Raw genomic sequence first — 23,952 nt, forward strand, 5'->3', positions numbered from 1 at the left:
ATGCATGACTTAACACACAAACATGTGGTTTGTGTTGACAGGGGGCTGGCGTTGTCCGGATGATGCGACTGATCTTCGGAGAGGAACTGTTCCTGAGAGCAATAAATGCAAGTCCAGGAATAGACTGACAAACAGTCCTAGAAATAAAGTTATCGCATTTTAAACTATACACCTGCAGAATAAACAATACAATCATAATGGAGCCGAAAACAACGCTTAATTTTAGAGCCAGGCGATCTGGACATGGTCAGAAGTTTCTGAAGACCCAAATGTTATATGTATTGTCTTAGGGTGTGGGAGGCTGAGAAATACAGGCGCTGGGCAAGTTGTTGATCAGAAGGTCACCTGTCAAAGCTATGAACATGCATTTTATATTAAAAAAACCCCGTCAACTTCCATTTAAATTGTGGCTCATTCTTTCAGTATATTTTTTTCGTTTGCCAAAAGGTCAACAATGACAATGTACTTATTAGGACCAAGTGCATTCATTAAAGCTCCTGTACATATTACTCTGATATACAGGTTGTTTTGGTTCACCAATCCACCGGACGCGGGACCCTAACAACGAATACTACAACTAATGTATCTTACCGACATATTTTGAATGTTCTTAACCCTACTGGGTTGGTCTAAAGCTGTTCTAGAAGATTCTAGAAGATTCCAGATTGCACTTACCTCCAAACGCATCTCGATCAAGTAACTCCCTCACCACTGCTTACATTTGATAGTAATACATTACTGATAACTAGCTATTGTCACTTAATGAACTTCTACTGAATCTCAACAGAAACAATGTGATACAAGTACAACACTGTTAAAATAACAATAAATTACACTGCCATACAACAATATTCAAAATTGAGACACATTTTTGTTTTTGATACTATACATTATACCTTTTGAAGACTTATCTTTTGCACTTATTCAACACTGTTGTTTATATCACATGTGTGTTGTTGTACTTTCAGGCTTATTTGATCAAGCATCAGTACAGTTCAGTAGAGAATTCCGACATGTGGACAGTCTTCAATGAGGTACTCTGCCTAATATACAAATGTACATTATCATAGACCGCCTCCGTGGTCTAGTGGTAGAGCGTCCGCCCGGAGAGTGGAAGGTCCGGGGTTCGATCCCAGGCCGCGTCATACCAAAAGACGTTAAAAGATGGTACTTGTTGTTACCCTGTCTGGCGCTCGGCATTAAGGGGCTAAAACAAGGACTGGTCGGCTCGGAGTCAGTATACTGTGTCTGAGTGGGGTATTCATGTAAAACTGCGGCATGGTATCTCAGTGAGCTAGCACTATAAATCGGCATCAGTCCGGACTAGTTCAAGCAGCCACACAAACACACACACGTACATGCACGTCGCTATATAAGTGCAATAATCTTGGACGCGACGTTAAACCCCATTCCACCACCACATTATCATAGTTTATCTGCGTCGATGAAAACATCATAAGAATGCATAACGTGATTATATATTTTTATTCATATGGAATTGTTTTAGTCTGCCATATAACAGCAGTTGACCAAGCATTCAATCGATTAAGTGAGTGAGTGAGTTTGTTTTTACGCCGCTTTTAGCAATATTCCAGCAATATCACGGCGGGGGACACCAGAAATGGGCATCACACATTGTACCCATGTCGGGAAACGAACCCGGGTCTTCGGCGTGACGAGCGAACGCTTTAACCACTAGGCTACCCGACCGACTCTCAATCGATTAAGACGGTCAGACACGTACACGGACACTCATCACTTAGGTATGTGTGGGCCTAGTCAGTTAAATGAACAATGGTTCCAAATTATGTCAGATGATTAATTAACGTTTCAAATACATGTGAGTGAGTGAGTGAGTGAGTGAGTTGGGTTTAAAGCCGCTTTTAACAGTATTCCAGTTATATCGCGGCGTGTCAGCTTAATGTGGGAGGAAAGCCCGAAGTGATGCAGGTCTCAGATGTTTACCACTTCGGTGAAACCCACGAGCACGGGTATGGTTCTGACAAACCTAGAAACATAATCGGGGCGAACCGGGATTCGAACCCACAATCATAGGTTTCTGGCGTGCCCAAGAGACGCAACTCTGCACAGCGAATGGCGGCGCCTTAGACGACTGGGCCACCCGTGCCCCCTCAAATACATGTTGTGAGGTAATTGAATAATGTTTGTTGTTGAAGGCCGCACTTAGAAATGTTCCAGCTTTATGACGGCGTCTGTAGATAATTGAGTCTGGACCAGACAAACCAGTGATTGACATAAAATCGATCTACGGGATACTTTGACATGCATCAACCAAGTCAGCGAGCCTGACCACCCGATCCCGCTAGTTGCCTCTTATGACAAGCATGGATTGCTTTAGATCAATTCTAACTCGGAATCTTCATGGGATACTTGAATAATGAACTAAATAAATTATGTAAGGTAATTGAACAGTGTTTCAAGTACATGTTGTCAGGTACAGTAAACTACGGTTATAACGAACACGCTTATAACGAACTAACGGATATAACGAACTTACTTTTTAGTCCCGACTATATGCTGTAGTTATGCTGTATATATGCTTATAACGAATTACGGTTATAACGAACTAAAATTAGTAGTCCTTTTGAGTTTGTTATAACCGTAGTTTACTGTAATTCAATAACTGATTAAATATTTGTTTTGAGGTGATTATATGATAGTTCATGCTCGTGTCAGGTAGTTAAATAATGTTTCAAATACATATACATGTAATGTCATTGAATAACAGTGTGTGATTAAGTATTGTTTTACGCCGCTATAAGCAACATTCCAGCAATATCACGGCGGGGAAACACCACAAATGGGCTTTACACATTGTACCCATGTGGAGAATCGAACCCGTGTCTTCGGTGTGACGAGCGAACGCTTTAACCACTAGGCTACTCCACCTGCCTCATTGAATAACAGATGATATAACTGTTATCAAATACTTGCATGACAATACTTTAAGCTGGCATGAGGTGGGCACCCCTAAAGACAACTAAGTAAGCCTTGCAAAGGTTTCGTTCCACTTTGAACGTCACTATTATGACTTTCTATCGCTCATTGTAACGGAACAGATTTACGTCACAGTCGTGTACAGAAAAGCGCCAAATAGCAAGCTCTCTGTTGTCCAAAAAACTTGAAATACATTCGTGTTTTCTGCACGAAATGTATTGCCACACATCTTTTGAATATTGTAGCATACGCATCTTTCCATTTTTATAGCCTATAATTGTACATATTATTTCAATATGCCTGACGTGAGTGAGTGAGTGAGTATGGTTTTACGCCGCTTTAAGCAATATTCCAGTAATATCACGGCGGGGGACACCAGAAATGGGCTTCACACATTGTACCCATGTCGGGAATCGAACCCGGGTCTTCGGCGTGACGAGCGAACACTTTAACCACTAGGCTACCCGACCGCCCCCAATATGCCTGACGACAAACGACTGTGAAAGAAGTATTATTCTAAAAATATTATCTTCCGCTGTGACGCGGTCGCTTCATCGGCTCATTGGCTAGTTCAATCAGAGGGTGTCTATTGTGATTTGATACGTCTGATCGAGTATTTTCCAAATTCATAGTAGAATAACAGTTCAAATACATATCAGATCATAAATTATCGGTCAAAATACCAGTTGTTTCATGGAGTTACCCTTCTATTATTACTGAACTACCTACATTTCTGTTTCTGTCCAATACTGAACATTGAACACGTACTCTGTAATTCTATTGAAGGAAGCTGCAAAAGAGAATATTACTTTAAACGTTGGAGATTTAATGGAACCGTGGCTGCTACAAATGCATTATCCGGTTGTCATGGTTACGATCCCACGACCAGGGGCCCTGGAAGTCAGTCAACAGCTATTCCAAAACAACATGAGCGCAGACGTAAGCGACGATGGAGCGAAATACGGGTATGTTGCTACTGTATTGTTTATACACATAAAAGCGGGATCACTTTAAGGCACATGATAATTAATCGAACCAGATTTGCAACCGGTACTGATTGTGTCTGTCAAACGAACAAAACTTGTCAGTTATTTTCGTTTAAATACATATATCAAACGGGAAGCATAGGAAGAAATACCATACACGCTTCCATTTGTTCAGATTTCACAGAGAGTCCATTTGGTTTGTGTGTCAGTGAGAGGTCTGGGCCACGACAAGCTTGGGGGACAAAATGGCAACGTGAATTACGGCTGAGAAGGAGAATAGGGGTCTGATTGGTTAAAGGTTGCAGTCGGAACTCGACAACAGGTCTAACGAGAATAGTGTTGTGTTTCATCATATATATCTGTACTACTCAAAGTTTGCTAAGGATCATCACTTTAAGAGGTAATACGTCATATTGTGTGCATATGTTGAAATAGCCAAATACAATATTGCGTGATCATGAAGACAAAAAGTCAATTTTTATGTGACACAGAATACAAACAGACAACATGTGGCCAATTATCAGTCAGATCACCTGTCAAAATGAGAGTATCTGATGATAACTGAAACGTCAAAACGTCACGAAAGCAAATTCATTGACACAACTCTCAGTATCGCACATGTGATCTATGTGATGCGATCACAGCCTGGTACTGTCGCCTCATAAGTCTCTGGGTGGTTGCCAAGGGAAGTTTTGCCCAAGCTAAGAGCACTACCGAGTTCGTGTAGAGTTACCAGAAGGACAAGGGGTCATGGGAAGGCCATCTGTAGCTCGTTTCACATGTGTTCAATAGGGCTGAGTTCTGGTGACCCTGTTGGCTACTCCGTGAAATCAATGGTCTCATTTTCTTAACGACCCTGGCACGATGGGGTCGTGTGATATCGTCTACGAGGATAACATGTGGTCCGATTGCACCAGCATACGGTCTCACGTACACATCAAGAATGTGAACGCTTCTTCAAGCTCTGCTGATCCAACCAGAAATCACGGTCATGTTCGGCTACGTTGGAATCCTGAAATCTTGTCTTCGCCACACTCGGACGCGACGATCAGTGATATCTAGACAGTATCTCGATTCATCATTTCAAAGTACTAGAGCCCTGTCCTGGTCTGACTAGTTAATGTGACCTTCAGCCCAATCCAAACGTACCTGCCTGTGTCATTGGGATGCGAATGCGTGCCCTTCGTTCCCGGAGACCAGCCTCACGGAGACGATTAGGCACTGTATGAGTAGAAACGTTAACACCCTGGCGTTCCACAGATCATTTCTGAGTGTTGTGGCAGCCACGACGTAATGACGTCTTGCTGCAGTCAGGAGACACATATCTTCCCGCTGTGTGCTGGAACGCTGTCGACCACCTGGATTTCGCTGGGTAGCTTGTCCAGACGTTTGGTATCGATTCCATTCTCTGTTCATCACACCTTGGCTGACACCAAAGACATTTGTAACGTCACGTTGTGTTAACCCACTTTCAAGCAAGCCTATGTATCTGCCTAATTTTCGGTCGTCAGACGAGCGCTGAAGGGACAAAAGTGCATTCAGTTGTTGCAATCCTTAGTAGCAAATGTTGTTGTGCTCTCAAGTAATTATGTGAAACGATTCTGTCACGATACCACATAGGTTTTCAAGCACCTCGACACGGCGTCCCCGTGACTGCGTGCCTCGTGAACGTGAGGCCCTATAGGGGTTGTCCAATCATTTTGCACCGGGATATTTCATTTTTTGTTTGTTGGATTATATTTGATATCATCAATACTTGATCCTGAGGAAACTTTGAGTAGCATACGAGATAACTATATATATTTCAACCTCTTTCTTGCAGATATAAATGGGACATTCCCCTTACTTATGTTACTGGATCTGACACTTCGCCCTTCAGTAAAGAGTACACATTTCAAGAAATATCGTGGCTCTACAGAACACAGAACTCAAGTAAGAACACTGAGTAGCATTGAGTAGCATACAGAGTTGAACCAACCAACACACCTCACAAGCGTTGATCCTTCTAGGGAAAGGATATTACAAAGTAATACAGTTCGCTAACTTATTATATCATCAATGAACTTCCAAGTGTATATACAGCAGTTGGGTAGCCTAGTGGTTCAAGCGTTCGCTCGTCACGCCGAAGACCCGGGTTCGATTCCCGACATGGGTACAATGTGTGAAGCCCATTTCTGGTGTCCCCGCCGTGATTCTGCTGGAATATTGTTTAAAGCGGCGTAAAACCAGACTCGATCACTCACTGACGGAGAATGTTCTGATTGTGAGCTTGGTTCTAAGATTAGACATTGATCTTTGGTCTCAAAGCACCATATTGCTGGAATATTGCTGAAAGCTCACTCACTCACTCACTCACTCAAAGTGTATAGATATTATCTTGTTTGTGCTTGCCCTTTCAGTGTATGCTCCAGCATATGCTTGAACAAAACACGTAGATCTGTGCCTACAGGCGCATGTATATTGGTTTACATGGAAATCAATCTTACGTTTTTGAACTGTTTTGTACATGTTTAACTTCTTGCTCATTTGCACAAAGTGCCGAAGAAAAGAGATCTCACTCGTTAAATATGGCAGAAAAAATGACTGAACTTTATCTTACTCCACTTCATGTATCCTTAAACATGTATATTGTACCATGGCATTTAGTATAGCATTGTTGTTAGCGTATAAGTAATCATGAAAAGGTGTTGCCGGTCAAATTTGTGTGACTGGTTAGTTGAGTGACACTCTATCAACCAAGCCACCGAGCATGACCACCCTCCTTTTACAACCATCTGAGTGTTTGGTTGAATTACGTGTCTGGAGTATTTCATCGTGAACAAAAAATGGCTTATTAGGTAGCCATTTACGGGACAAGAGGAAAAGCATGACGCGTTTGTTGTTAAACGCATCACAAACCAGCTGCATGCTGAAGGTCTGTAAATAATCAAATGTGAACCAGGCAATCAAGTGAATAATATTGTGAACAACGGTCCATACTGCCTGGGTAACCAACCAACTCGTCGAGCCTGACTAAATCTAAATACCCACGAGGTGTTGTTGTATGCTTCAGCTGTGGTGGAAAACGTAAACATCACAGACCCCTCCACGCCCGGAGGCTGGGTTCTTGTAAACCTCCACCAGATGGGGTACTACAGGGTGAACTATGAGGAAGCCAACTGGTTGGCCCTTGTTAGACAGTTGGAAACAGATCACACAGTAAGTACTACCTTGAACATGGGCAGTCTACAAAAAAAACAGAGATGGTGCATAACCCGGAGGCGGGAGTTCTCCTGTACCTCCACCAGACGGGGAATTTCAGGATGAACTATGATGAGGTTGAGTGACTAGCTCCAGTAAGACAACTGGAAACTGATCATACAGTGGACATGAGTAGTCTTTGAAAAGGGAGAGATGGCGCACGTCAGGCCCGTTGACATGAATTTGGTTGTGTTTCTATTGGGTTCCTGTAAGTCGTATACGTTTTATAAAAGATGCTGATAGATTTCCTGAGGCATTGCATGATACAGATATTGTAGGTACATGGTACATTCGCCCCATTTAGGTAGAACCCTTCAAAGGGTTCCTCTTGTCGTGTTTATCTTGCCATGCATTCCAAAAGGCGTTACGATACATGATATGTTAGCGTGAGACACCGTGGTGCATTCAAACTGTATCACCAAACCCTGTTCAAAAGGCCATGATTTTATTCGTAATTTCACGATTTGACAATCATTTTGTTGCACTCACTAACTCACTCACTCACTCACTCACTCACTCACAATGAGCTTAACCAGTATTTCTACATCTGTATTTGCTTGCAGGTTATCCCGCCTGTCAACAGAGCTCAGATAATCGATGATGCGTTTAATCTGGCTAGGTAAGCTATTCGTCAATAAAATGACAGAAACTATCAGCTTTATCAGGCTTAGTGGATGGTTGCATTTTAAGACGATAACAACATGGTTTCGGTAGGTTTCGCTAAAGGTTAAATTGCATACTTCTCCTGAATGAATGTTAAAAGTATATAGGTAAGATAAGATAAGATATATTTTTATCATAGTGTATATATTGTAAATAGTAAGAATATAACATGTTATTTAAGCAATATCCAATACAATATGATTAAAACTTTTGAATTATGTTAAAACCCACCAAACATGGGAATGTAGCTGTATATGAAACACATACATTTTGCAGTCATAAACTTAATGTTAATAGAGTACTTAGGTGGATGCCTTAAGCACCAGTAAAATTATTGTCAGCGAGAGTAACTGATAGAAACGTATGTAAACGGTCTTGTTGCATAATGTAAGTTAACTTGGTGGTTATTTGAATACATTCAAAATTTAGGGTTAAATTCCTCTGCTTTTTTAGTAGATTTAAACGCTGATAGACTACGAGTCACAGGAAATGAGAAAGTGGGTTTCATCTTCCACGACTTTAACGTTTTTGAGTTTCTCAGTATTTACACAGTCTATCCTCTAAAGGTTGGGGAGGCTTAGCATACCGACCAGTCTTGTGTGCAAGTCCGGACTGATGCCGATTTCTAGAAATAGCTCACTGAGATATCATGGCGCAGTTTTACATGAATACCCTACTCAGTCACAGTATACTGACCGAGCCGCCCAGTCCTTGTATTAGCCCTTTAATGCCGAATGCCAGACAGGGTAACAACAAGTACCATCTTTTGGTATGGCGCTTCCGGGAATCGAACCCCGGACCTTCCGCGCTTTGGGCAGACGCTCTACCAATAGACCACGGAGGTGGTCCAGCCAGTTTGGATACGTTTGATCTGACACCAAGGAAGAACCTACACGCACTGTTTTGAACAACTTGTATATAAGTGAATTGACGGCTACACATAGACAGTGTTCTAGTATCACATATCGGCTAATTAAACGCGGTGATTTAAAAACACTAATTTGTTTAAGAACATGCTGAGGAAAATAATTTTACCTCAGGCGGAGAAGTACATGTAATTATTTGCAAGAAAGTTGGGTGTCCTGAAGAAATGCATTGTGAAAATAAAATAATAGTTCGATACCCTCGTCCTAATAGGCGCCCAAACTGATTGGGTGGTCAGGCTTTGTGACTTGGTTGATTGGAGTCGTCACACCCAGACGTCGTGGATCGTTGTTCATGATATCAATCACTGATTTGTCTGTTCCAGATTCGATTGTTTACAGGCCATCGTCATATGGCTGGAGTATTTCTGAATGCTCCGTTTAACAAACAGTGTGACTGAAATCATATAATGTATACACCAAAATCTCCTTCAGATCGTTTAGCGTTTGATCCTTCATATCCAGGGTTGGTCTACTGAACGCCTCCATAGCCTTCCGGACTCTCGGCTTCCTGAGGAACGACAGCGACTACATCTCCTGGACTCCGGCTACCCGTGTCTTGGACGACCTGGACTCACGACTGCTGGACACTCGCTTCTATGGGGCTTTCAAGGCAAGTGTTGTTTTTTTTATTGTGCAACTACTTCAGTGTCTTTATCTGAGAGTGTAGGGGAGTTGGGTTTAACGCCTATTTGAATGGTATTTCAGTTATATCGTGGCGTGAAATCTGAATGTCAGATGAAGGCCCTAGGGAGTGTCGGTCCCAGACGTTAACCATTTTGGGAAAACCCACGAGATTGGGTATGGACCTGACAGACCAAGAATCTTGGCGAAAGTTTGGCTCAGCAGTCTGTACAGGTGCCTTGGACGATTGAGCCACACGTGCCACAGTACTTATTCCCAGTTGCATTTGGTGTGCAGTTCAGCAGCAATGTCACACTAAATACTGATTAGCGTTTATGGCTCTGATTTTTTTGCATTTCCATAATGTGAAACGTACCTGAATGTGTCGAATTGACTTTGCAATACCCTGAGGTATTTTGTAATATGTTTGTACATATACTGTTATACTGTATCTTCAGGCTTTTGTGCTGGACCTGGTTACCAATGCTTACAGAAACTACGGCTTGGAGGGTAATGCCTCGGACACGCTTCTTGTTGTGTGAGTTGTTTTATTTTAGTTTCCGTGCATATCTAGAACTTTTATAGACAAAATGCCGCACTAAATCAGAACAGTGGCAATGTGGCCTCATGCACCTCACTTAACGCCGGCGTAGAATGTTCCGGAAGTGAGTTTGGTTCTAAGATTAGACATTGATCCATGGTCTCATCATAGTGGTAAACGTTCAACGTTTTACATCATGTAGGTTTTCCTTCCACGTTAAGTTGATACGCTGTGATATAAGTGAAAACTATCAATGTGGTGCGATCTGGTTTGAAATCAGTGACTGAAGAGCCCTCTTCACTTACTGACGGTGATATCTGGTTTGAAATCAGTGACTAAAGAACCCGATTCACTCACTGGCGGTGCTATCTGGTTTCACTTATTCCACTAGTGCCAATGAACGCAACTGTGCAGATTAACTTCATTGATAGGCATGAAGAAGTTGGAGTACTAAGGTATGATAAGAATTTATAGATGAACAGCTTCTTTATTACAATTAAGAGCGACATTTCGGTGTAGGTTCTAACACCGTTATCAATCAAGTGATGTACAGAGTGTGGTTGACAAGTATATATACAAGCAGGAGGCAATGTTTATACAGTAGAGTATATATTGTTATACTGGTGTGGAGAAGCACAACAAGGGTGTAAACACAAGGGTAGTGATGACAATCATCTGTGAAGTCAGTGACATAAACTTTTAAACAAAGGATGAAACGAGTAATATAAACAACAGGATTATGAATTGTTTGATAGGCATTACTTAGAAGTTGACGGAAGACAAGATAGACACAATTTTTTTGGATAACAACTTCTTTAATACTGTGAAAAGCGACGTTTCGGTATAGATCCTTATACCGTTGTCAAGCAAGACTGAATGGGGGCTGACTGACTGACTGACTGATATAGAAGATTTAACGTGCGCTTTCCGACTGTAGCGTATTTCGCACACGGGCCTGGCCAGACCATTTAGTGTATTCCGAAAAGGGTGAAAGTGGTGTGTGCAACCCAAGAGGGTTTTTTTAGGGGTTGCTTAATTATATTGAATTTTTGGAATTTTTAAATTTGGAATAAATGCCTAGGTGGGTGGAGGAGGGAACTAAAGGAGCCGGGTGAGGTGGGTGTTTGTATGTTTATTGTATTTTGGATTGGTAGATTAATTAGTTTTTAGATGCGCTTAATTAGATCTGTTTTGATTAGGAATACGCCTAGGGCCTTGAAGTTTTCTAGTTTATTTTGAGGGTTTAGTATTTCATCTAGAGTAGGAACCTTATTTAGATTGAGGGTGGTTTGTAGTGTGCTTCTGTGTGTTTTGTAGTGGGTGCAGTGAATGAGTGCGTGTTCTGTGGTTTCGGGTTGTTTGCAGTGGGGGCAGTTGCCTGTGGTGTGCCTTTTAAGTTTTTTAGGTGGTTATTTAGGTTAGTGTGTCCTGTTTGGAATATAGAATTAGATTGGTTGTTAGGGAGTCGGTAAGATTGTGTGGATATAACTGGTTGTGTGGTATGGACTCCGAAGCCTGTGTGGTTGGAGATCGGGTCTGAAGATCCGTCAGTGTATATGTGACACCAATTTGGCCAATTTTCGTGTATGTATGCGAGAGTGGTGGTTTTAGCTATGTTTGGGTCGGTTTGTTTATTTATTTGGTTTGCTAGCGTTGTGTCTATTTTGGGTATTTTGAGTTTAGGGGTGAAGATATTTGATTTTTTGCAGTTTTGTTTAAGAATGGGGGGCATAGTGCAGAATATATATAGTAGGTGGGGGATTAACAGTAGAGGATTAACAGTAACAACAATAGTATACATGAGTCAGATAACATTGGTAGGTGTGACAACAAAGGGATGGTGCTGTCACAACACGATGGACAGAAAACACATAGCTGGAAGCCAATAGGTTCATGAAGCCAATAAACAGGATGAGTGATTATTGTTTGATGAGTTCATAGTAGGCGGGTGGGATGAAATAACCTTGATCTCCATTGAATGATGGCTTGTGGCGGCGAATGTGGACTGCTTCTTTAGTTTTCTTTTGGTGAAATCATGGAGGTTGTTGGCGAGGATTTGGACGTTGTCCCAGTTGATGATGTGATTGGGTCAGTTGCTTATATGGTCCGAGATGGCTGATTTGCTGTCGGATTTGGTGGTGGAGGTTTTATGCTCTTTGATTCTGGTGTTGATTGGGCGGGAAGTTTCACCTACGTAAGATTGTCCACAGTTGCAGGATTATGGCTGATTGGGGTCTTTGATGAGTTGATGGTACGCCGGGGGAATGTAATAGCCTTGGTCACGGACTAGTTGCGACGCCTTACAATGCTGGACAACAATAGCCAACAATAACTAATGCGAAATATTAGACTTATGGAACATGTTTTAAACAGATATCAGCGAGACAGGATCGCCCGTCTGGCATGTCAGTATGGCCTTGGGAGTTGTTTAGCTGATTCCACCCGCCTGTTTAACCTCTGGACCATCGACCAGGACAAGTACAGGTAATACTGCTTCAGATCACATTGATACATATATCATGTCACGCTATTTTGAAACCGTATTTGCACACTATATTGTTGCCATCATCTGATAGCACAGGTAAAACATTTGTCTTCACTTGCGATACATTTAGACATTATTACATAAGTATGTGTTGTACTGTTTTTCTACGAAATTATTGGTTTGAATACATCAGTTTTTCACAAGGATTAGCAGTTGTAAAGAAATAGTATTTTCTTCTATATATAACAACGTTGGGAGGCCAGCATGACATTATATATTGAGAAGTTACATGTCTATACGCCATCAGCAGCAGCAGCATCTTAGGTCGGTGTGCATGTGTATATTACATGTGGATTAAGTCATAAATATTGTCAAAATATTTAAGACCATTTGAAGTCAATTTTACATGTGTACCTCATATGGATTGGTTTAACAAGTTTACCTGAACCATATGAATAAAACAAATGAATTTTTCCTCGCAATATGACTATATTATAAGGCATTCGCATGTTGATTAGAGTATATAATTCATCAAATGTCTCTTGTAGACCGTCCCCGGATATTGTGGACGTTATCAACTGCTACGGGGTACGGGAAGGGGGATTAAAGGCGTGGCAGGCGATGTACGACGCCTACAGCACCACCAACAACCTCAAGTACGCCTTTCGACTGCTGTATCCACTTACCTGTCCCAAGGAACCGTGGCTCCTAAGAAGGTACACTCCAAACATCAGTGTGACGTCATCAGTACATACACTGTCGGCATGGAACCATTATTTCGTCGATACTATTTCAATAGCATTGTGATAGTTAAAACCCTACAATTGAAATATAAGTACTAAAAACTGTCTATTTACTTCCTTGTATTATGTGACGTGGTGCTAAATATTATTGCAAGGACACAAAAACACATTTGTATTTGATTGAACATATTGATAGAATATGAATATGAATATGAATATGAACAAATACTGATGCATAGATCTAGATATCGACAGACTGTAAACAGACAATCCTTCCCTCTGTCAAAATGAAAGTAAATCCCGTCGAATAAGACGATGATGAATCTGGCTTCGTAAAATATACGTAAGAACGTGAGAAAATACGGTGTACATAAGAAATGTGTCCCAATACGTGAGTGAGTGAGTTGGGTTTAACGCCGCTTTTAACAGTATTCCAGTTATATCACGGCGTGTCAGCTTAATGTGGGAGGGAAGCCCGAAGTGATGCAGGTCTCAGACGTTTACAACTTCGATGAAACCCACAAGCACGGGTATGGTGCTGACAAACCTAGAAACATAATAGGGGCGAACCGGGATTCGAACCCACTATCATAGGTTTCTGGCGTGTTCAAGGGACGCCACTCTGCACAGCGAATTGCGGCGCCTTAGACGACTGGGCCACCCGTGCCCCCTCCCAACACGTGAATGGATTAATACTATTACTGAGTGGTCTTATCTCATAGTTAAATCGATTGCCTCATAGGTTTGAATTTGGTTCAATCTCTTTAAAATCGTATCTTAGTTCTCGCTACCGCTAAACAGATATCTGAGGACACGATTTTTTAAACTTAGGCTATATATATATTTATATATGTAGGCTACTCCTACTATCGATATTATCACTGCGAAAATTAATATAACTTGTTATTAATTCATTTTTAGTGTGTCCAAGAGTCAATCACGTGTCCTCTTGCATTAGCACATTTACCCTACACGTATCCTCTTGCATTAGCACATTTACCCTACCTGACCCGTGAAGATTCCGGGGTAGAATAGGTCTTCAGCAACCCATGCTTGCCGTGAAAGGTGACTATGCTTGTCGTAAAAGGCGACTAACGGGATCGGGGGGTCAGGCTGACTTGGTTGATGCATGTCATCGATCCAAATTACGTGGGTCGATGCTCATGATATTAATCACTGGATTATCTGGCTCAGATTTGATTATTTACAGACCGCCGTCATATAGCTGGAATACTGCTGAGTGCGGCGTTAAACAACAAACCAACCAACCAACCATTTACCCTACCTGTTCACTACACTGATTCCAGTGATCGGATCCATCCTCGATTACCCGCTCTATGCTAAATGATACTCTAGATAATCGAGGATGTATAGGTCCGTGTTGTGTTGAGATAGTCAGCTATGTTTAACAGAGTCCTGGATATTGCAAGTGATGCTAAGAAGATGAAGAAGACGTCCCATCAATCAACAGTCTTCACCACCCTGGCCCGATCTCAAGATGCCATGCACGTCGTGTGGAACTACGTCAAGGATAACATTAACACGTGAGTTGCTTCTATGTATATACCTATACATGTGTTCACTACCAAGACCAGAGGGCGAGGTCACGCCGCTTTTAGCAACATTCCAGCAATATCTCGAATGGGGACACCAGAATTGGGCTTCACACATTGTACTCATGTTGGGAATCGAACCCGCGGGGGGTGGGGGGGGGGGGGGGGGGGGGGTGAGTGCGTGACGAGCGAACGCTTTAACCACTAGGCTATCCGACCGCCCCTTCTCCGTCAGTGATCAGTGAAGAGCATTAGACCAACTGGGCTACCGTTCTGATATAGTATGGCATTTTGTCTCTAAAATTGCTAGATATGCACGAAAACTGAAACCAGACAACTCACACAACAAGGAGCCTGTCCGAGGCATTACCTTTCAAGCCGTAGTTTCTGTAAGCATTAGTGAACAGGTCCAGCACAAAAGCCTGAGGTTACAGTATAACAGCAAACTTATTACAAAATACCTCAGAGTATTGCAAAGTCAATCCAACACATTCAGGTACGTTTAACATTATGGAAATGCAATAGAATCAGAGCCACTAGGCTACCAAACCGCCCCCCATAGAAAGAACAGCATTTTCCTTGAACAGCTTATAGACCAATGGTGGGGGCACAGGTAGCCCAGTCGTCTAAGGCGCCGCGATTCGCTGTGCAGAGTTGCGTCCCTTGGGCATGCCAGAAACCTATGATTGTGGGTTCGAATCCCGGTTCGCCCCGATTATGTTTCTAGTTTTGTCAGCACCATACCCGTGCTCGTGGGTTTCACCGAAGTTGTAAACGTCTGAGACCTGCATCACTTCGGGCTTCCCTCCCACATTAAGCTGACACGCCGTGATATAACTGGAATACTGTTAAAAGCGGCGTTAAACCCAACTCACGCACTCACTCATCATAGACCAATGGCTGGTCTCACTACGTTTAAATGACTGATGCATGTGTTACAGGCTCTCGGAATTCACAGTAAGGGATGTCATCAGAGTTGCCGCCCAGACATTAACCAGCAGTACGTTTGTATCAGAGGTAAGAAAGTAGAACAGTGACCTTTCACTAATAATGTATTATCAGCCATTGTCACTGTGAATATGTTGTTGTTGCGTCAGTGTTCATGCCGAAGTGTGTGATCTGATCTTCAGTGGATATAATGTTGCTACATGAGTGTTCATGCTGAAATGTGTGATCTGATCTTGTGTAGATATTGAGTTGCTACGTCAATGTTCATGCTTAAGTGAGTGATCTGATCTTCAGTAAATATTAAATTGCTACGTCAGTGTTCATGCTGAAATGTGTGATCTGATCGTCAGTGAATATTATGTTGTTGTTTCAGGGGTCATGCTGAAGTGTGTGATCTGATCGTCAGTGAATATTATGTCACTACGTCAGTGTTCATGCTGAAGTGTGTGATCTGCTCTTCAGTGAATATTAAATTGCTACGTCAGTGTTCATGCTGAAGTGTGTGATCTGGTCTTGTGTAAATATGAGGTTGCTTCGTCAGTGTTCATTCTGAAATGTGTGATCTGGTCTTGTGTAAAAGCATTAAGTTGCTTCGTCGGCGTTCATTCTCAAGTGTGTGATCTGATCTTCAGTGAATATTATGTTGCTACGTCAGCGTTCATGCTGAAGTGTATAATCTGACCTTGGGTGATGAGTCTGCGTGTCTAACAAGTTGGGTAATTTTACTGACATCATGATCCATGAAACACTGGGGGAAAATGTTCAATGTCTTATGTAACTTCTCTGTGACTGCATCATCCATACCGTGATGGTGTTTTCATCCTCATCCCTCGTACACATGGAGGGGCAGTTGGCAGCCCAGTGAATAAGGTCACATCGATTCTAACATTGGTAAAATCTCTTAGCCCATATCTGGTGTCCCCCCCCCCCCCCCCCCCCACGTATTTTCCTGAATATTGTCAAATGTGGCGTAAAAACTTACTCACTCGTGCAAAACTGTTGGGTCACTTTGATAAAGGTCTGGTATTTGGTTTTCTTGGACCTTGATTCGTTACCTCGCATTGGTAAAATGTCTCAAGCCCATATCTGGTGTTCCCCCACCGCGTATTTTCCGGAATATTGATAATATTCTCCAAATATAACTCCAAGTTCATCAACTTGGAAGCATCTTTTAAGACTTCGAAAGGATATCGTATGGTTATATTGCATCATGTTTAACTAGTGTATTGTCTCTGGCCGACGAAGGGGCGGTCGGGTAGCCTAGTGTCTAAAGCGTTCGCTCGTCACGCCGAAGACCCGGGTTCGATTCCCGACATGGGTACAGTGTGTGAAGCCCATTTCTGGTGTCCCCTGCCGTGATATTGCTGGAATATTGCTAAAAGCGGCGTAAAACCATACTCACTCACTCATTCACTCACTGGGCGACGGTGTAGCCTAGAGGTTGTAGCGTTCGCACGTCACTCCCATGTTCGTGTTCGATCGATTCCCCACGTGTACAAAGTGTGAATCCCATATTGCTTGATAGTGCTGGAATATTGCTGAAGGTGGTGTAAATCCGTACTCATTTGCTCACAAGTTCAATGTTATTCTGTCAAAATAATTTTGTATTCTTTACAGCTTGAATTCCTGGCAAACCACACAAAATCTATCAGTCCTTCTGTCGTCAGTTCAGCCTTGTCTGGATTCAACACCAGGAAGTTGTGGCTGGAGGACCACAGCGCCATGTTGACAGAGTGGTTCAATGAGATGGGCTATGGTAACTACTTATTGTAGAACTTTACGGGGACTCTCATTGCATACATAATCGTGTACTGTAGAGCTTCAAGGGTCATGGTAGCTATGTACTGTAGAGCCTCACGGGGTACGGTACTGTAGAGCTTCAAGGGACATGGTAGCTATGTACTGTAGATCTTCAAGGGTCATGGTAGCTATGTACTGTAGAGCCTCACGGGGTACGGTACTGTAGAGCTTCAAGGGTCATGGTAGCTATGTACTGTAGAACTTCAAGGGACATGGTAGCTATGTACTGTAGAACTTCAAGGGACATGGTAGCTATGTACTGTAGAACTTCAAGGGACATGGTAGCTATGTACTGTAGAACTTCAAGGGACATGGTAGCTATGTACTGTAGAACTTCAAGGGACATGGTAGCTAAGCACTGTAGAACTTTAAGGGACATGGTAGCTATGTACTGTAGAACTTCAAGGGACATGGTAGCTATGTACTGTAGAACTTCAAGGGACATGGTAGCTCTGTACTGTAGAACTTCAAGGGTCATGGTAGCTATGTACTGTAGAACTTCAAGGGACATGGTAGCTATGTACTGTAGAACTTCAAGGGGCATGGTTGCTATGTACTGTAGAACTTTAAGGGGCATGGATGCTATGTACTGTAGAGAGTCACGGGGTACGGTACTGTAGAACTTCAAGGGATATGGTAGCTATGTACTGTAGAGAGTCACGGGGTACGGTACTGTAGAACTTCAAGGGGCATGGTTGTTATGTACTGTAGAGAGTCACGGGGTACGGTACTGTAGAACTTCAAGGGGCATGGTTGCTATGTACTGTAGAGAGTCACGGGGTACGGTACTGTAGAACTTCAAGGGGCATGGTTGCTATGTACTGTAGAGAGTCACGGGGTACGGTACTGTAGAACTTCAAGGGGCATGGTTGCTATGTACTGTAGAACTTCAAGGGGCATGGTAGCTATGTACTGTAGAGAGTCACGGGGTACGGTACTGTAGAACTTCAAGGGGCATGGTAGCTATGTACTGTAGAACTTCAAGGGGCATGGTTGCTATGTACTGTAGAGAGTCACGGGGTACGGTACTGTAGAACTTCAAGGGGCATGGTTGCTATGTACTGTAGAACTTCAAGGGGCATGGTAGCTATGTACTGTAGAGAGTCACGGGGTACGGTACTGTAGAACTTCAAGGGGCATGGTAGCTATGTACTGTAGTTATGTAACGTAGACCTTCACAGGCTATGGTAATTGAGTAATGAAGAACTTCATAGGGTAGTGTCATTATATACTATACAACTTCATGGCGTAAGCCGCCGCGGTTCGCTGTGCAGAGTTGCGTCCCTTGGCCACGCCAGGAACCTATGATTGTGGGTTCGAATCCCGGTTCGCCCCGGTTATGTTTCTAGGTTTGTCAGCACCATACCCGTGCTCGTTGGTTTCATCGAAGTGGTAAACGTCTGAGACCTGTATCACTTCGGGCTTTCCTCCAATATTAAGCTGACACGCCGTGATATGACTGGAATACCGTTAAAAGCGGCGTTAAACCCAACTCACTCACTCACACACTCATGGTGTATGGTAATTACGTATTGTAGAACTTCATGGGTATTGTAATAAAGTTTTATAGAACTTCGTGGTGTATGGTAATTACGTATTATAGACCTTCACAGGGTATGGTAATTACGTGCTGTAGAACTTCATGGGGCACAGTCATTATGTACCATAGAACTTAACGGGGTATCGTAATTAGGTATTATAAACCTTCACAGGGTATAATAATTACGTATTATAAACCTTCACAGTGTATGGTAATTCCGTATTAAAAACCTTTACAGTGTATGGTAATTGCGTATTATAAACCTTCACAGTGTATGGTAATTACGTATTATAAACCTTCACAGGGTATGGTAATTACGTTTTATAAACCTTCACAGGGTATGATAATTGGGTGCTGTAGAACTTTACAGTGTATGGTAATTACGTATTATAGACCTTCACAGGGTATGGTTATTAGGTAGTATAAACCTTCAAAGGGTATGGTAATTACGTATTATAGACCTTCACAGGGTATGGGAATTACGTATTATAAACCTTCACAGGGTATAGTAATCACGTATTACAGACCTTCACATGGGTATTGTAATTACGTTTTATAAACCTTCACAGGGTATGGTAATTACGTTTTATAAACCTTCACGGGATATATTTATTACGTATTATAAACCTTCACAGGGTATGGTAATTGAGTGCTGTAGAACTTCATGGGGTACAGTAATTATGTACCTTAGAACTTCACGGGGTATCGTAATTAGGTAATGTAGAACTTCGTGGGGAATGTAAATTACCTGTTATCGAACTTCGTGGGGATGGTAATTATGTGTTGTGGAACGTCAAGTGGTAACTACGTATTGTGACATGTGTATTGCATAATTTCACAGATTAGTGTAGCTCTGTAGACTTGCACTGCACATGGTCTCTAAACACCTCGTAGCCACATAAGGACAGGTTACTGTAGACATTGTACGTTCCATATAAAATATATATTTTGGGAAATCGTAACTTGCATTAATTTTGTTCACTGACTCACCTTTGTTTTTGTTCATAAAATAAGACAAACACGAATCAATTATCCAAAGACATGACTTGAATGTGGCAGCTGGTAAACTTCCTCTGCTTCCTTGTATGTAGTAGTTATACCCTCACATCCCGAGGTGTAGGGGTTAATATCAGTTTCGGTAACGGAATCGCCGAGGCACATCCAAGGTTTCACTGCTAAAAGTGTTGGGTTACTGACCGATACACCAAGGAAAGGTGGGTATAACTGTCTTATGACCCTTCTTCGTGTAAGCAAATATGATATAAACTGTATTAACTTTGCACAACTACAACGTGATGAAAGAAACGAAAATTGTTTAAAGCGTCTGTAAAATGGTTATTCAATATGTCAAAGTCCTGACATGAAAACAGCGTGAACGTCATCTCAGCCCTGGAAGCACATGTGTAACGTGCCTGGCCTGAAGGCAGAGTTATTCTCTGAAATGTGAGTTCAAGTCATGCTTTGTAATTTTACATGTTCGAACGTTAAGATCGCGAACCACATTAACACTTACTTAGTCTCAGGAAGAGTGTAAGTGTATCGGCACATACAGTTAGAAAAAAAAGTATGCCATGGCAACGAACCGGAAGTGGGGTATAACATATGATATAGATTAGTTCCTCAACTGCTTGTATCATATGATATGAGTCAGTTGCTCTACTTCCTTGTATCATATGATATGAGTCAGTTTTTCTACTTCTTTGTACCATATGATGTCATACTACTTCCACCACCACTCAACCACATGTAATTGTCTCGTATTACATCATGATTTTCCTGAGTATTTGTGAGACAAATATATAACATTTAACGTGTGAGACTGTTTCTGAAACTGTATAAACGAACTGTTGGTTTGATATGTTTTTGTAGTACCAGTCTGTACATCATAGCCTTGTCCCTTGTGTATGGTTGAAATAAACGGTTTACATTCAAGGTGCCTTGTTATCATTACGGATCTTTCATCACAAACATGGAGGCACGGGGGCACTGGTTGCCCAGTTGTCGAAGGCGCCGCAATTCGCTGGGCAGAGTTGAGTTCCCTTGGGCACGCCAGAAACCCCTTAAATGTCACCCGTGAAGATTCCAGGGTAGAATAGGTATTCAGCAACCCATGCTTGCCGTAAAAGGTGACTATGCTTGTCGTAAAAGGCGACTAACGGGATCGGGTGGTCAGGTTCGCTGACTTGGTTGATGCATGTCATCGATCTCAATTGCGTGGATCGATGCCCATGATATCAATCACTGGATTGTCTGGTCCAGACTCGATTATTTACAGACCGCCGTCATATAGCTGGAATATTGCTGAGTGCGGCGTTAAACAACAAACAAACAAACCACCCAACCTTAAGTGCGAATTCCAATCCCGGGTCGCCCCGATTATGCTTTCCAGGTTTTTCTGCACCATACCCGTTCTTGTTGGTTTCATCAAAGTGGAAAATGTCTGAGACTGGCATCACTTTCCTCCCACAATAAGCTGACACGCCGTGATATAATTAGAATACTGGCAAACGCGGCGTTAAAGCCAACTCACCAACTCACTCATCACATAAACACCGTACAACGAAAAGACACTGATATGGATGTACATGAATCAAAGTTGTTGTACGTCGGATGAGGATGAGCCAAGCAAACCAGTGGTTGATAGAATGAACAACGACCTCAACGACGCCATCAATAAGGTCAAACATAGCAGCCAACGTTCTGATGCTACTGACAAGCCGTGGGTGCCTGGGACTATTCTGACCCCATACATCAATTGCAATCGAAACGTACAGGTGTTTCCTATGAGATACAACTCTAAACTCAAATCTATCGATATTGGTCATAGCATAAAAAATAGATTTAACAAACTCCTTTCAAACCTCGAACACCTTTACAGATTGGACCAAACTTGATGGTTTTCGTTCCAGTAATCTCTTATAACGTGTTCTGCTAAAGTTTCAACTAATGACTCGGATAGTTATTTACCTTTATAGACATTTGAAGTTATGAAAGAAGATGGCGAAGCTAAGAGCTTCCATTATATGTCTGACTTGGTGTTATTTTCAATTGGTAAACAGGGAATCCTACTACTCACTCTCGTTAGATACTATTTTTACGATATAGTGGTATCTGAAAGAGAGAAAGCTCGTTAAAATGGTTTATAACGAGAACAAGTGTGATATTTTATTTATTATCCGCGTTACATGCCATATCCACTAGACCACGCAGGCGGGTCTTCCATTAAGTCAAATCTGTAAGTAACCACAAGGCTGCCCCACAAGCCCGTGCTTCATACGACAATTCATGTTTACATTAGAGTGAGTGAGTGAGTGAGTATGGTTTTACGCCGCTTTTAGCAATATTCCAGCAATATCACGGCGGGGGACACCAGAAATGGGCTTCACACATTGTACCCATGTCGGGAATCGAACCCGGGTCTTCGGTGTGACGAGCGAACGCTTTAACCACTAGGCTACCCGACCGCCCCGTTTACATTAGAAGTGAGACATTGCTTACTTATTGAAAACAACTGCCAGCGTCTGTCAGATATAAAAAACCCACAAATTGCTGAACCGTTCGCTCGTCAAAACATGGCAGAGGGTCAGTCTCGTGCTTGTTGAAGCTTTCATTCGTCAAATTGTTCAGTCCAGTTTATTTCTCAGAAAGACCCACCAACGGCGGTACTTGTGAAAAATTATAATATAAATTCATAATATAATAAAAATATCAATATCAAGATATTGAACCGTTCGCTCGTCAAAACGTGGCTAGGGGAGAGACTAGTTGCTAGCTGAATCCTTCGCTCATCAAATTATTGAAGGGTTCGCTCGTCCAAACGTGCCGGAGGGTCAAGTCTAGTGCTTGTTTGAGTCGCAGGGTCGAGTCTAGTGCTTGTTTGAGTCGATCGAAATCTGCATGTTGAATTGTTTACGAACCGGATGTTCCAAAGTCCAGTCAAAACGTAACTCCGGAATTCCAGCCTTTTTCGGCAATGGTGGAAACTGGACTTTTACAGTCAGGTAACTCCCTTGCCTGGGAAGATGGGCGTTAAACAACAAATAAACAGGATTAGGAGCAGCTCCACCACATAATTATTTAAATAATTGATTATCTCAACAAACAATGATAATGGAAGCAAGTCGTTCCTATGTTACCAGCTGTACAACAATGATACAGATTATACCATGTGGTGCGGTAAACTAACTTAAGAAACAAGCAATGTGTAAAACTAGCATCTTACATTTTGTCTTTAGTGGTAATGTATCTCGGGACTCCATATTTGAAATCGTTGGAAGCAGAGCTCCTGTACGGTCCGCCACCTGTTGGCTACTTAAAGCTCTATGGGGCATGTCCGAAATATAAATAGCTGTATAAATAACCCTCACAAACAAAACACCACTAATCTAAAACCATTTACTTAGATAACCCCTCACACACACACACACACACACACACACACACACACACACACACACACACACACACACACACACACACACACACACACACACACACACACACACACACACACACACACACACAAACACACACACACAAACACACACACACACACACACACCATTCCAAATTGTCAACGCCCCCTCGGGTTGCCGCTGATTTCGAAAAGCGCACGTAAAATCTCCAAATTTCAAGCCGGCGATCGTGGCCGTTCTGTAGCCGTTCTGACATGGGGCCGTTTTGACCCGCTCCCTGTGTGTCGAACATACGAACAAAACAGGTTCTGCGAGACCTTTAAGCAGATAACACCAGTCTTTCCAACCAATATTTCAGTATGAAAAAAATCCGCACCTATTTGATTTCCTATTATGTACCTTTAAAGTATGGATTCATTGATGCTGTGCTAAAATGACGGCATTGCTTTATGCAGTAAATGAAGTACACAGCGACTCAAGGGAGGTAACTCTATTGCTTCCCATGAAAATGGCGGCGATCTCAAACTGCACAT

General features: G+C 42.2%; 1 protein-coding gene across 1 annotated transcript in view; it reads left to right on the forward strand.

Annotated features, from left to right (window-relative positions):
- LOC139460674 (aminopeptidase Ey-like) overlaps positions 1-17,789 on the forward strand; it is a 33,583-nt gene extending 15,794 nt beyond the window's left edge. The window contains exons 9-21 of the mRNA XM_071242154.1: positions 42-107; positions 969-1,034; positions 3,745-3,923; positions 5,767-5,876; positions 6,997-7,142; positions 7,748-7,803; positions 9,236-9,383; positions 9,853-9,932; positions 12,309-12,419; positions 12,969-13,136; positions 14,576-14,707; positions 15,658-15,733; positions 17,282-17,789. Coding sequence (XP_071098255.1) covers positions 42-107; positions 969-1,034; positions 3,745-3,923; positions 5,767-5,876; positions 6,997-7,142; positions 7,748-7,803; positions 9,236-9,383; positions 9,853-9,932; positions 12,309-12,419; positions 12,969-13,136; positions 14,576-14,707; positions 15,658-15,733; positions 17,282-17,437 — 1,494 coding nt within the window. The 3' untranslated portion in view covers positions 17,438-17,789. The remainder of the gene's footprint in view (positions 1-41; positions 108-968; positions 1,035-3,744; positions 3,924-5,766; positions 5,877-6,996; positions 7,143-7,747; positions 7,804-9,235; positions 9,384-9,852; positions 9,933-12,308; positions 12,420-12,968; positions 13,137-14,575; positions 14,708-15,657; positions 15,734-17,281) is intronic.
- The last annotated feature ends 6,163 nt before the right edge of the window (positions 17,790-23,952 follow it).

This window comes from Haliotis cracherodii, unplaced genomic scaffold (genome assembly GCF_022045235.1).
Source record: "Haliotis cracherodii isolate W230 unplaced genomic scaffold, xgHalCrac1.p SCAF_14, whole genome shotgun sequence".
NCBI classification, from domain to species: domain Eukaryota; kingdom Metazoa; phylum Mollusca; class Gastropoda; order Lepetellida; family Haliotidae; genus Haliotis; species Haliotis cracherodii.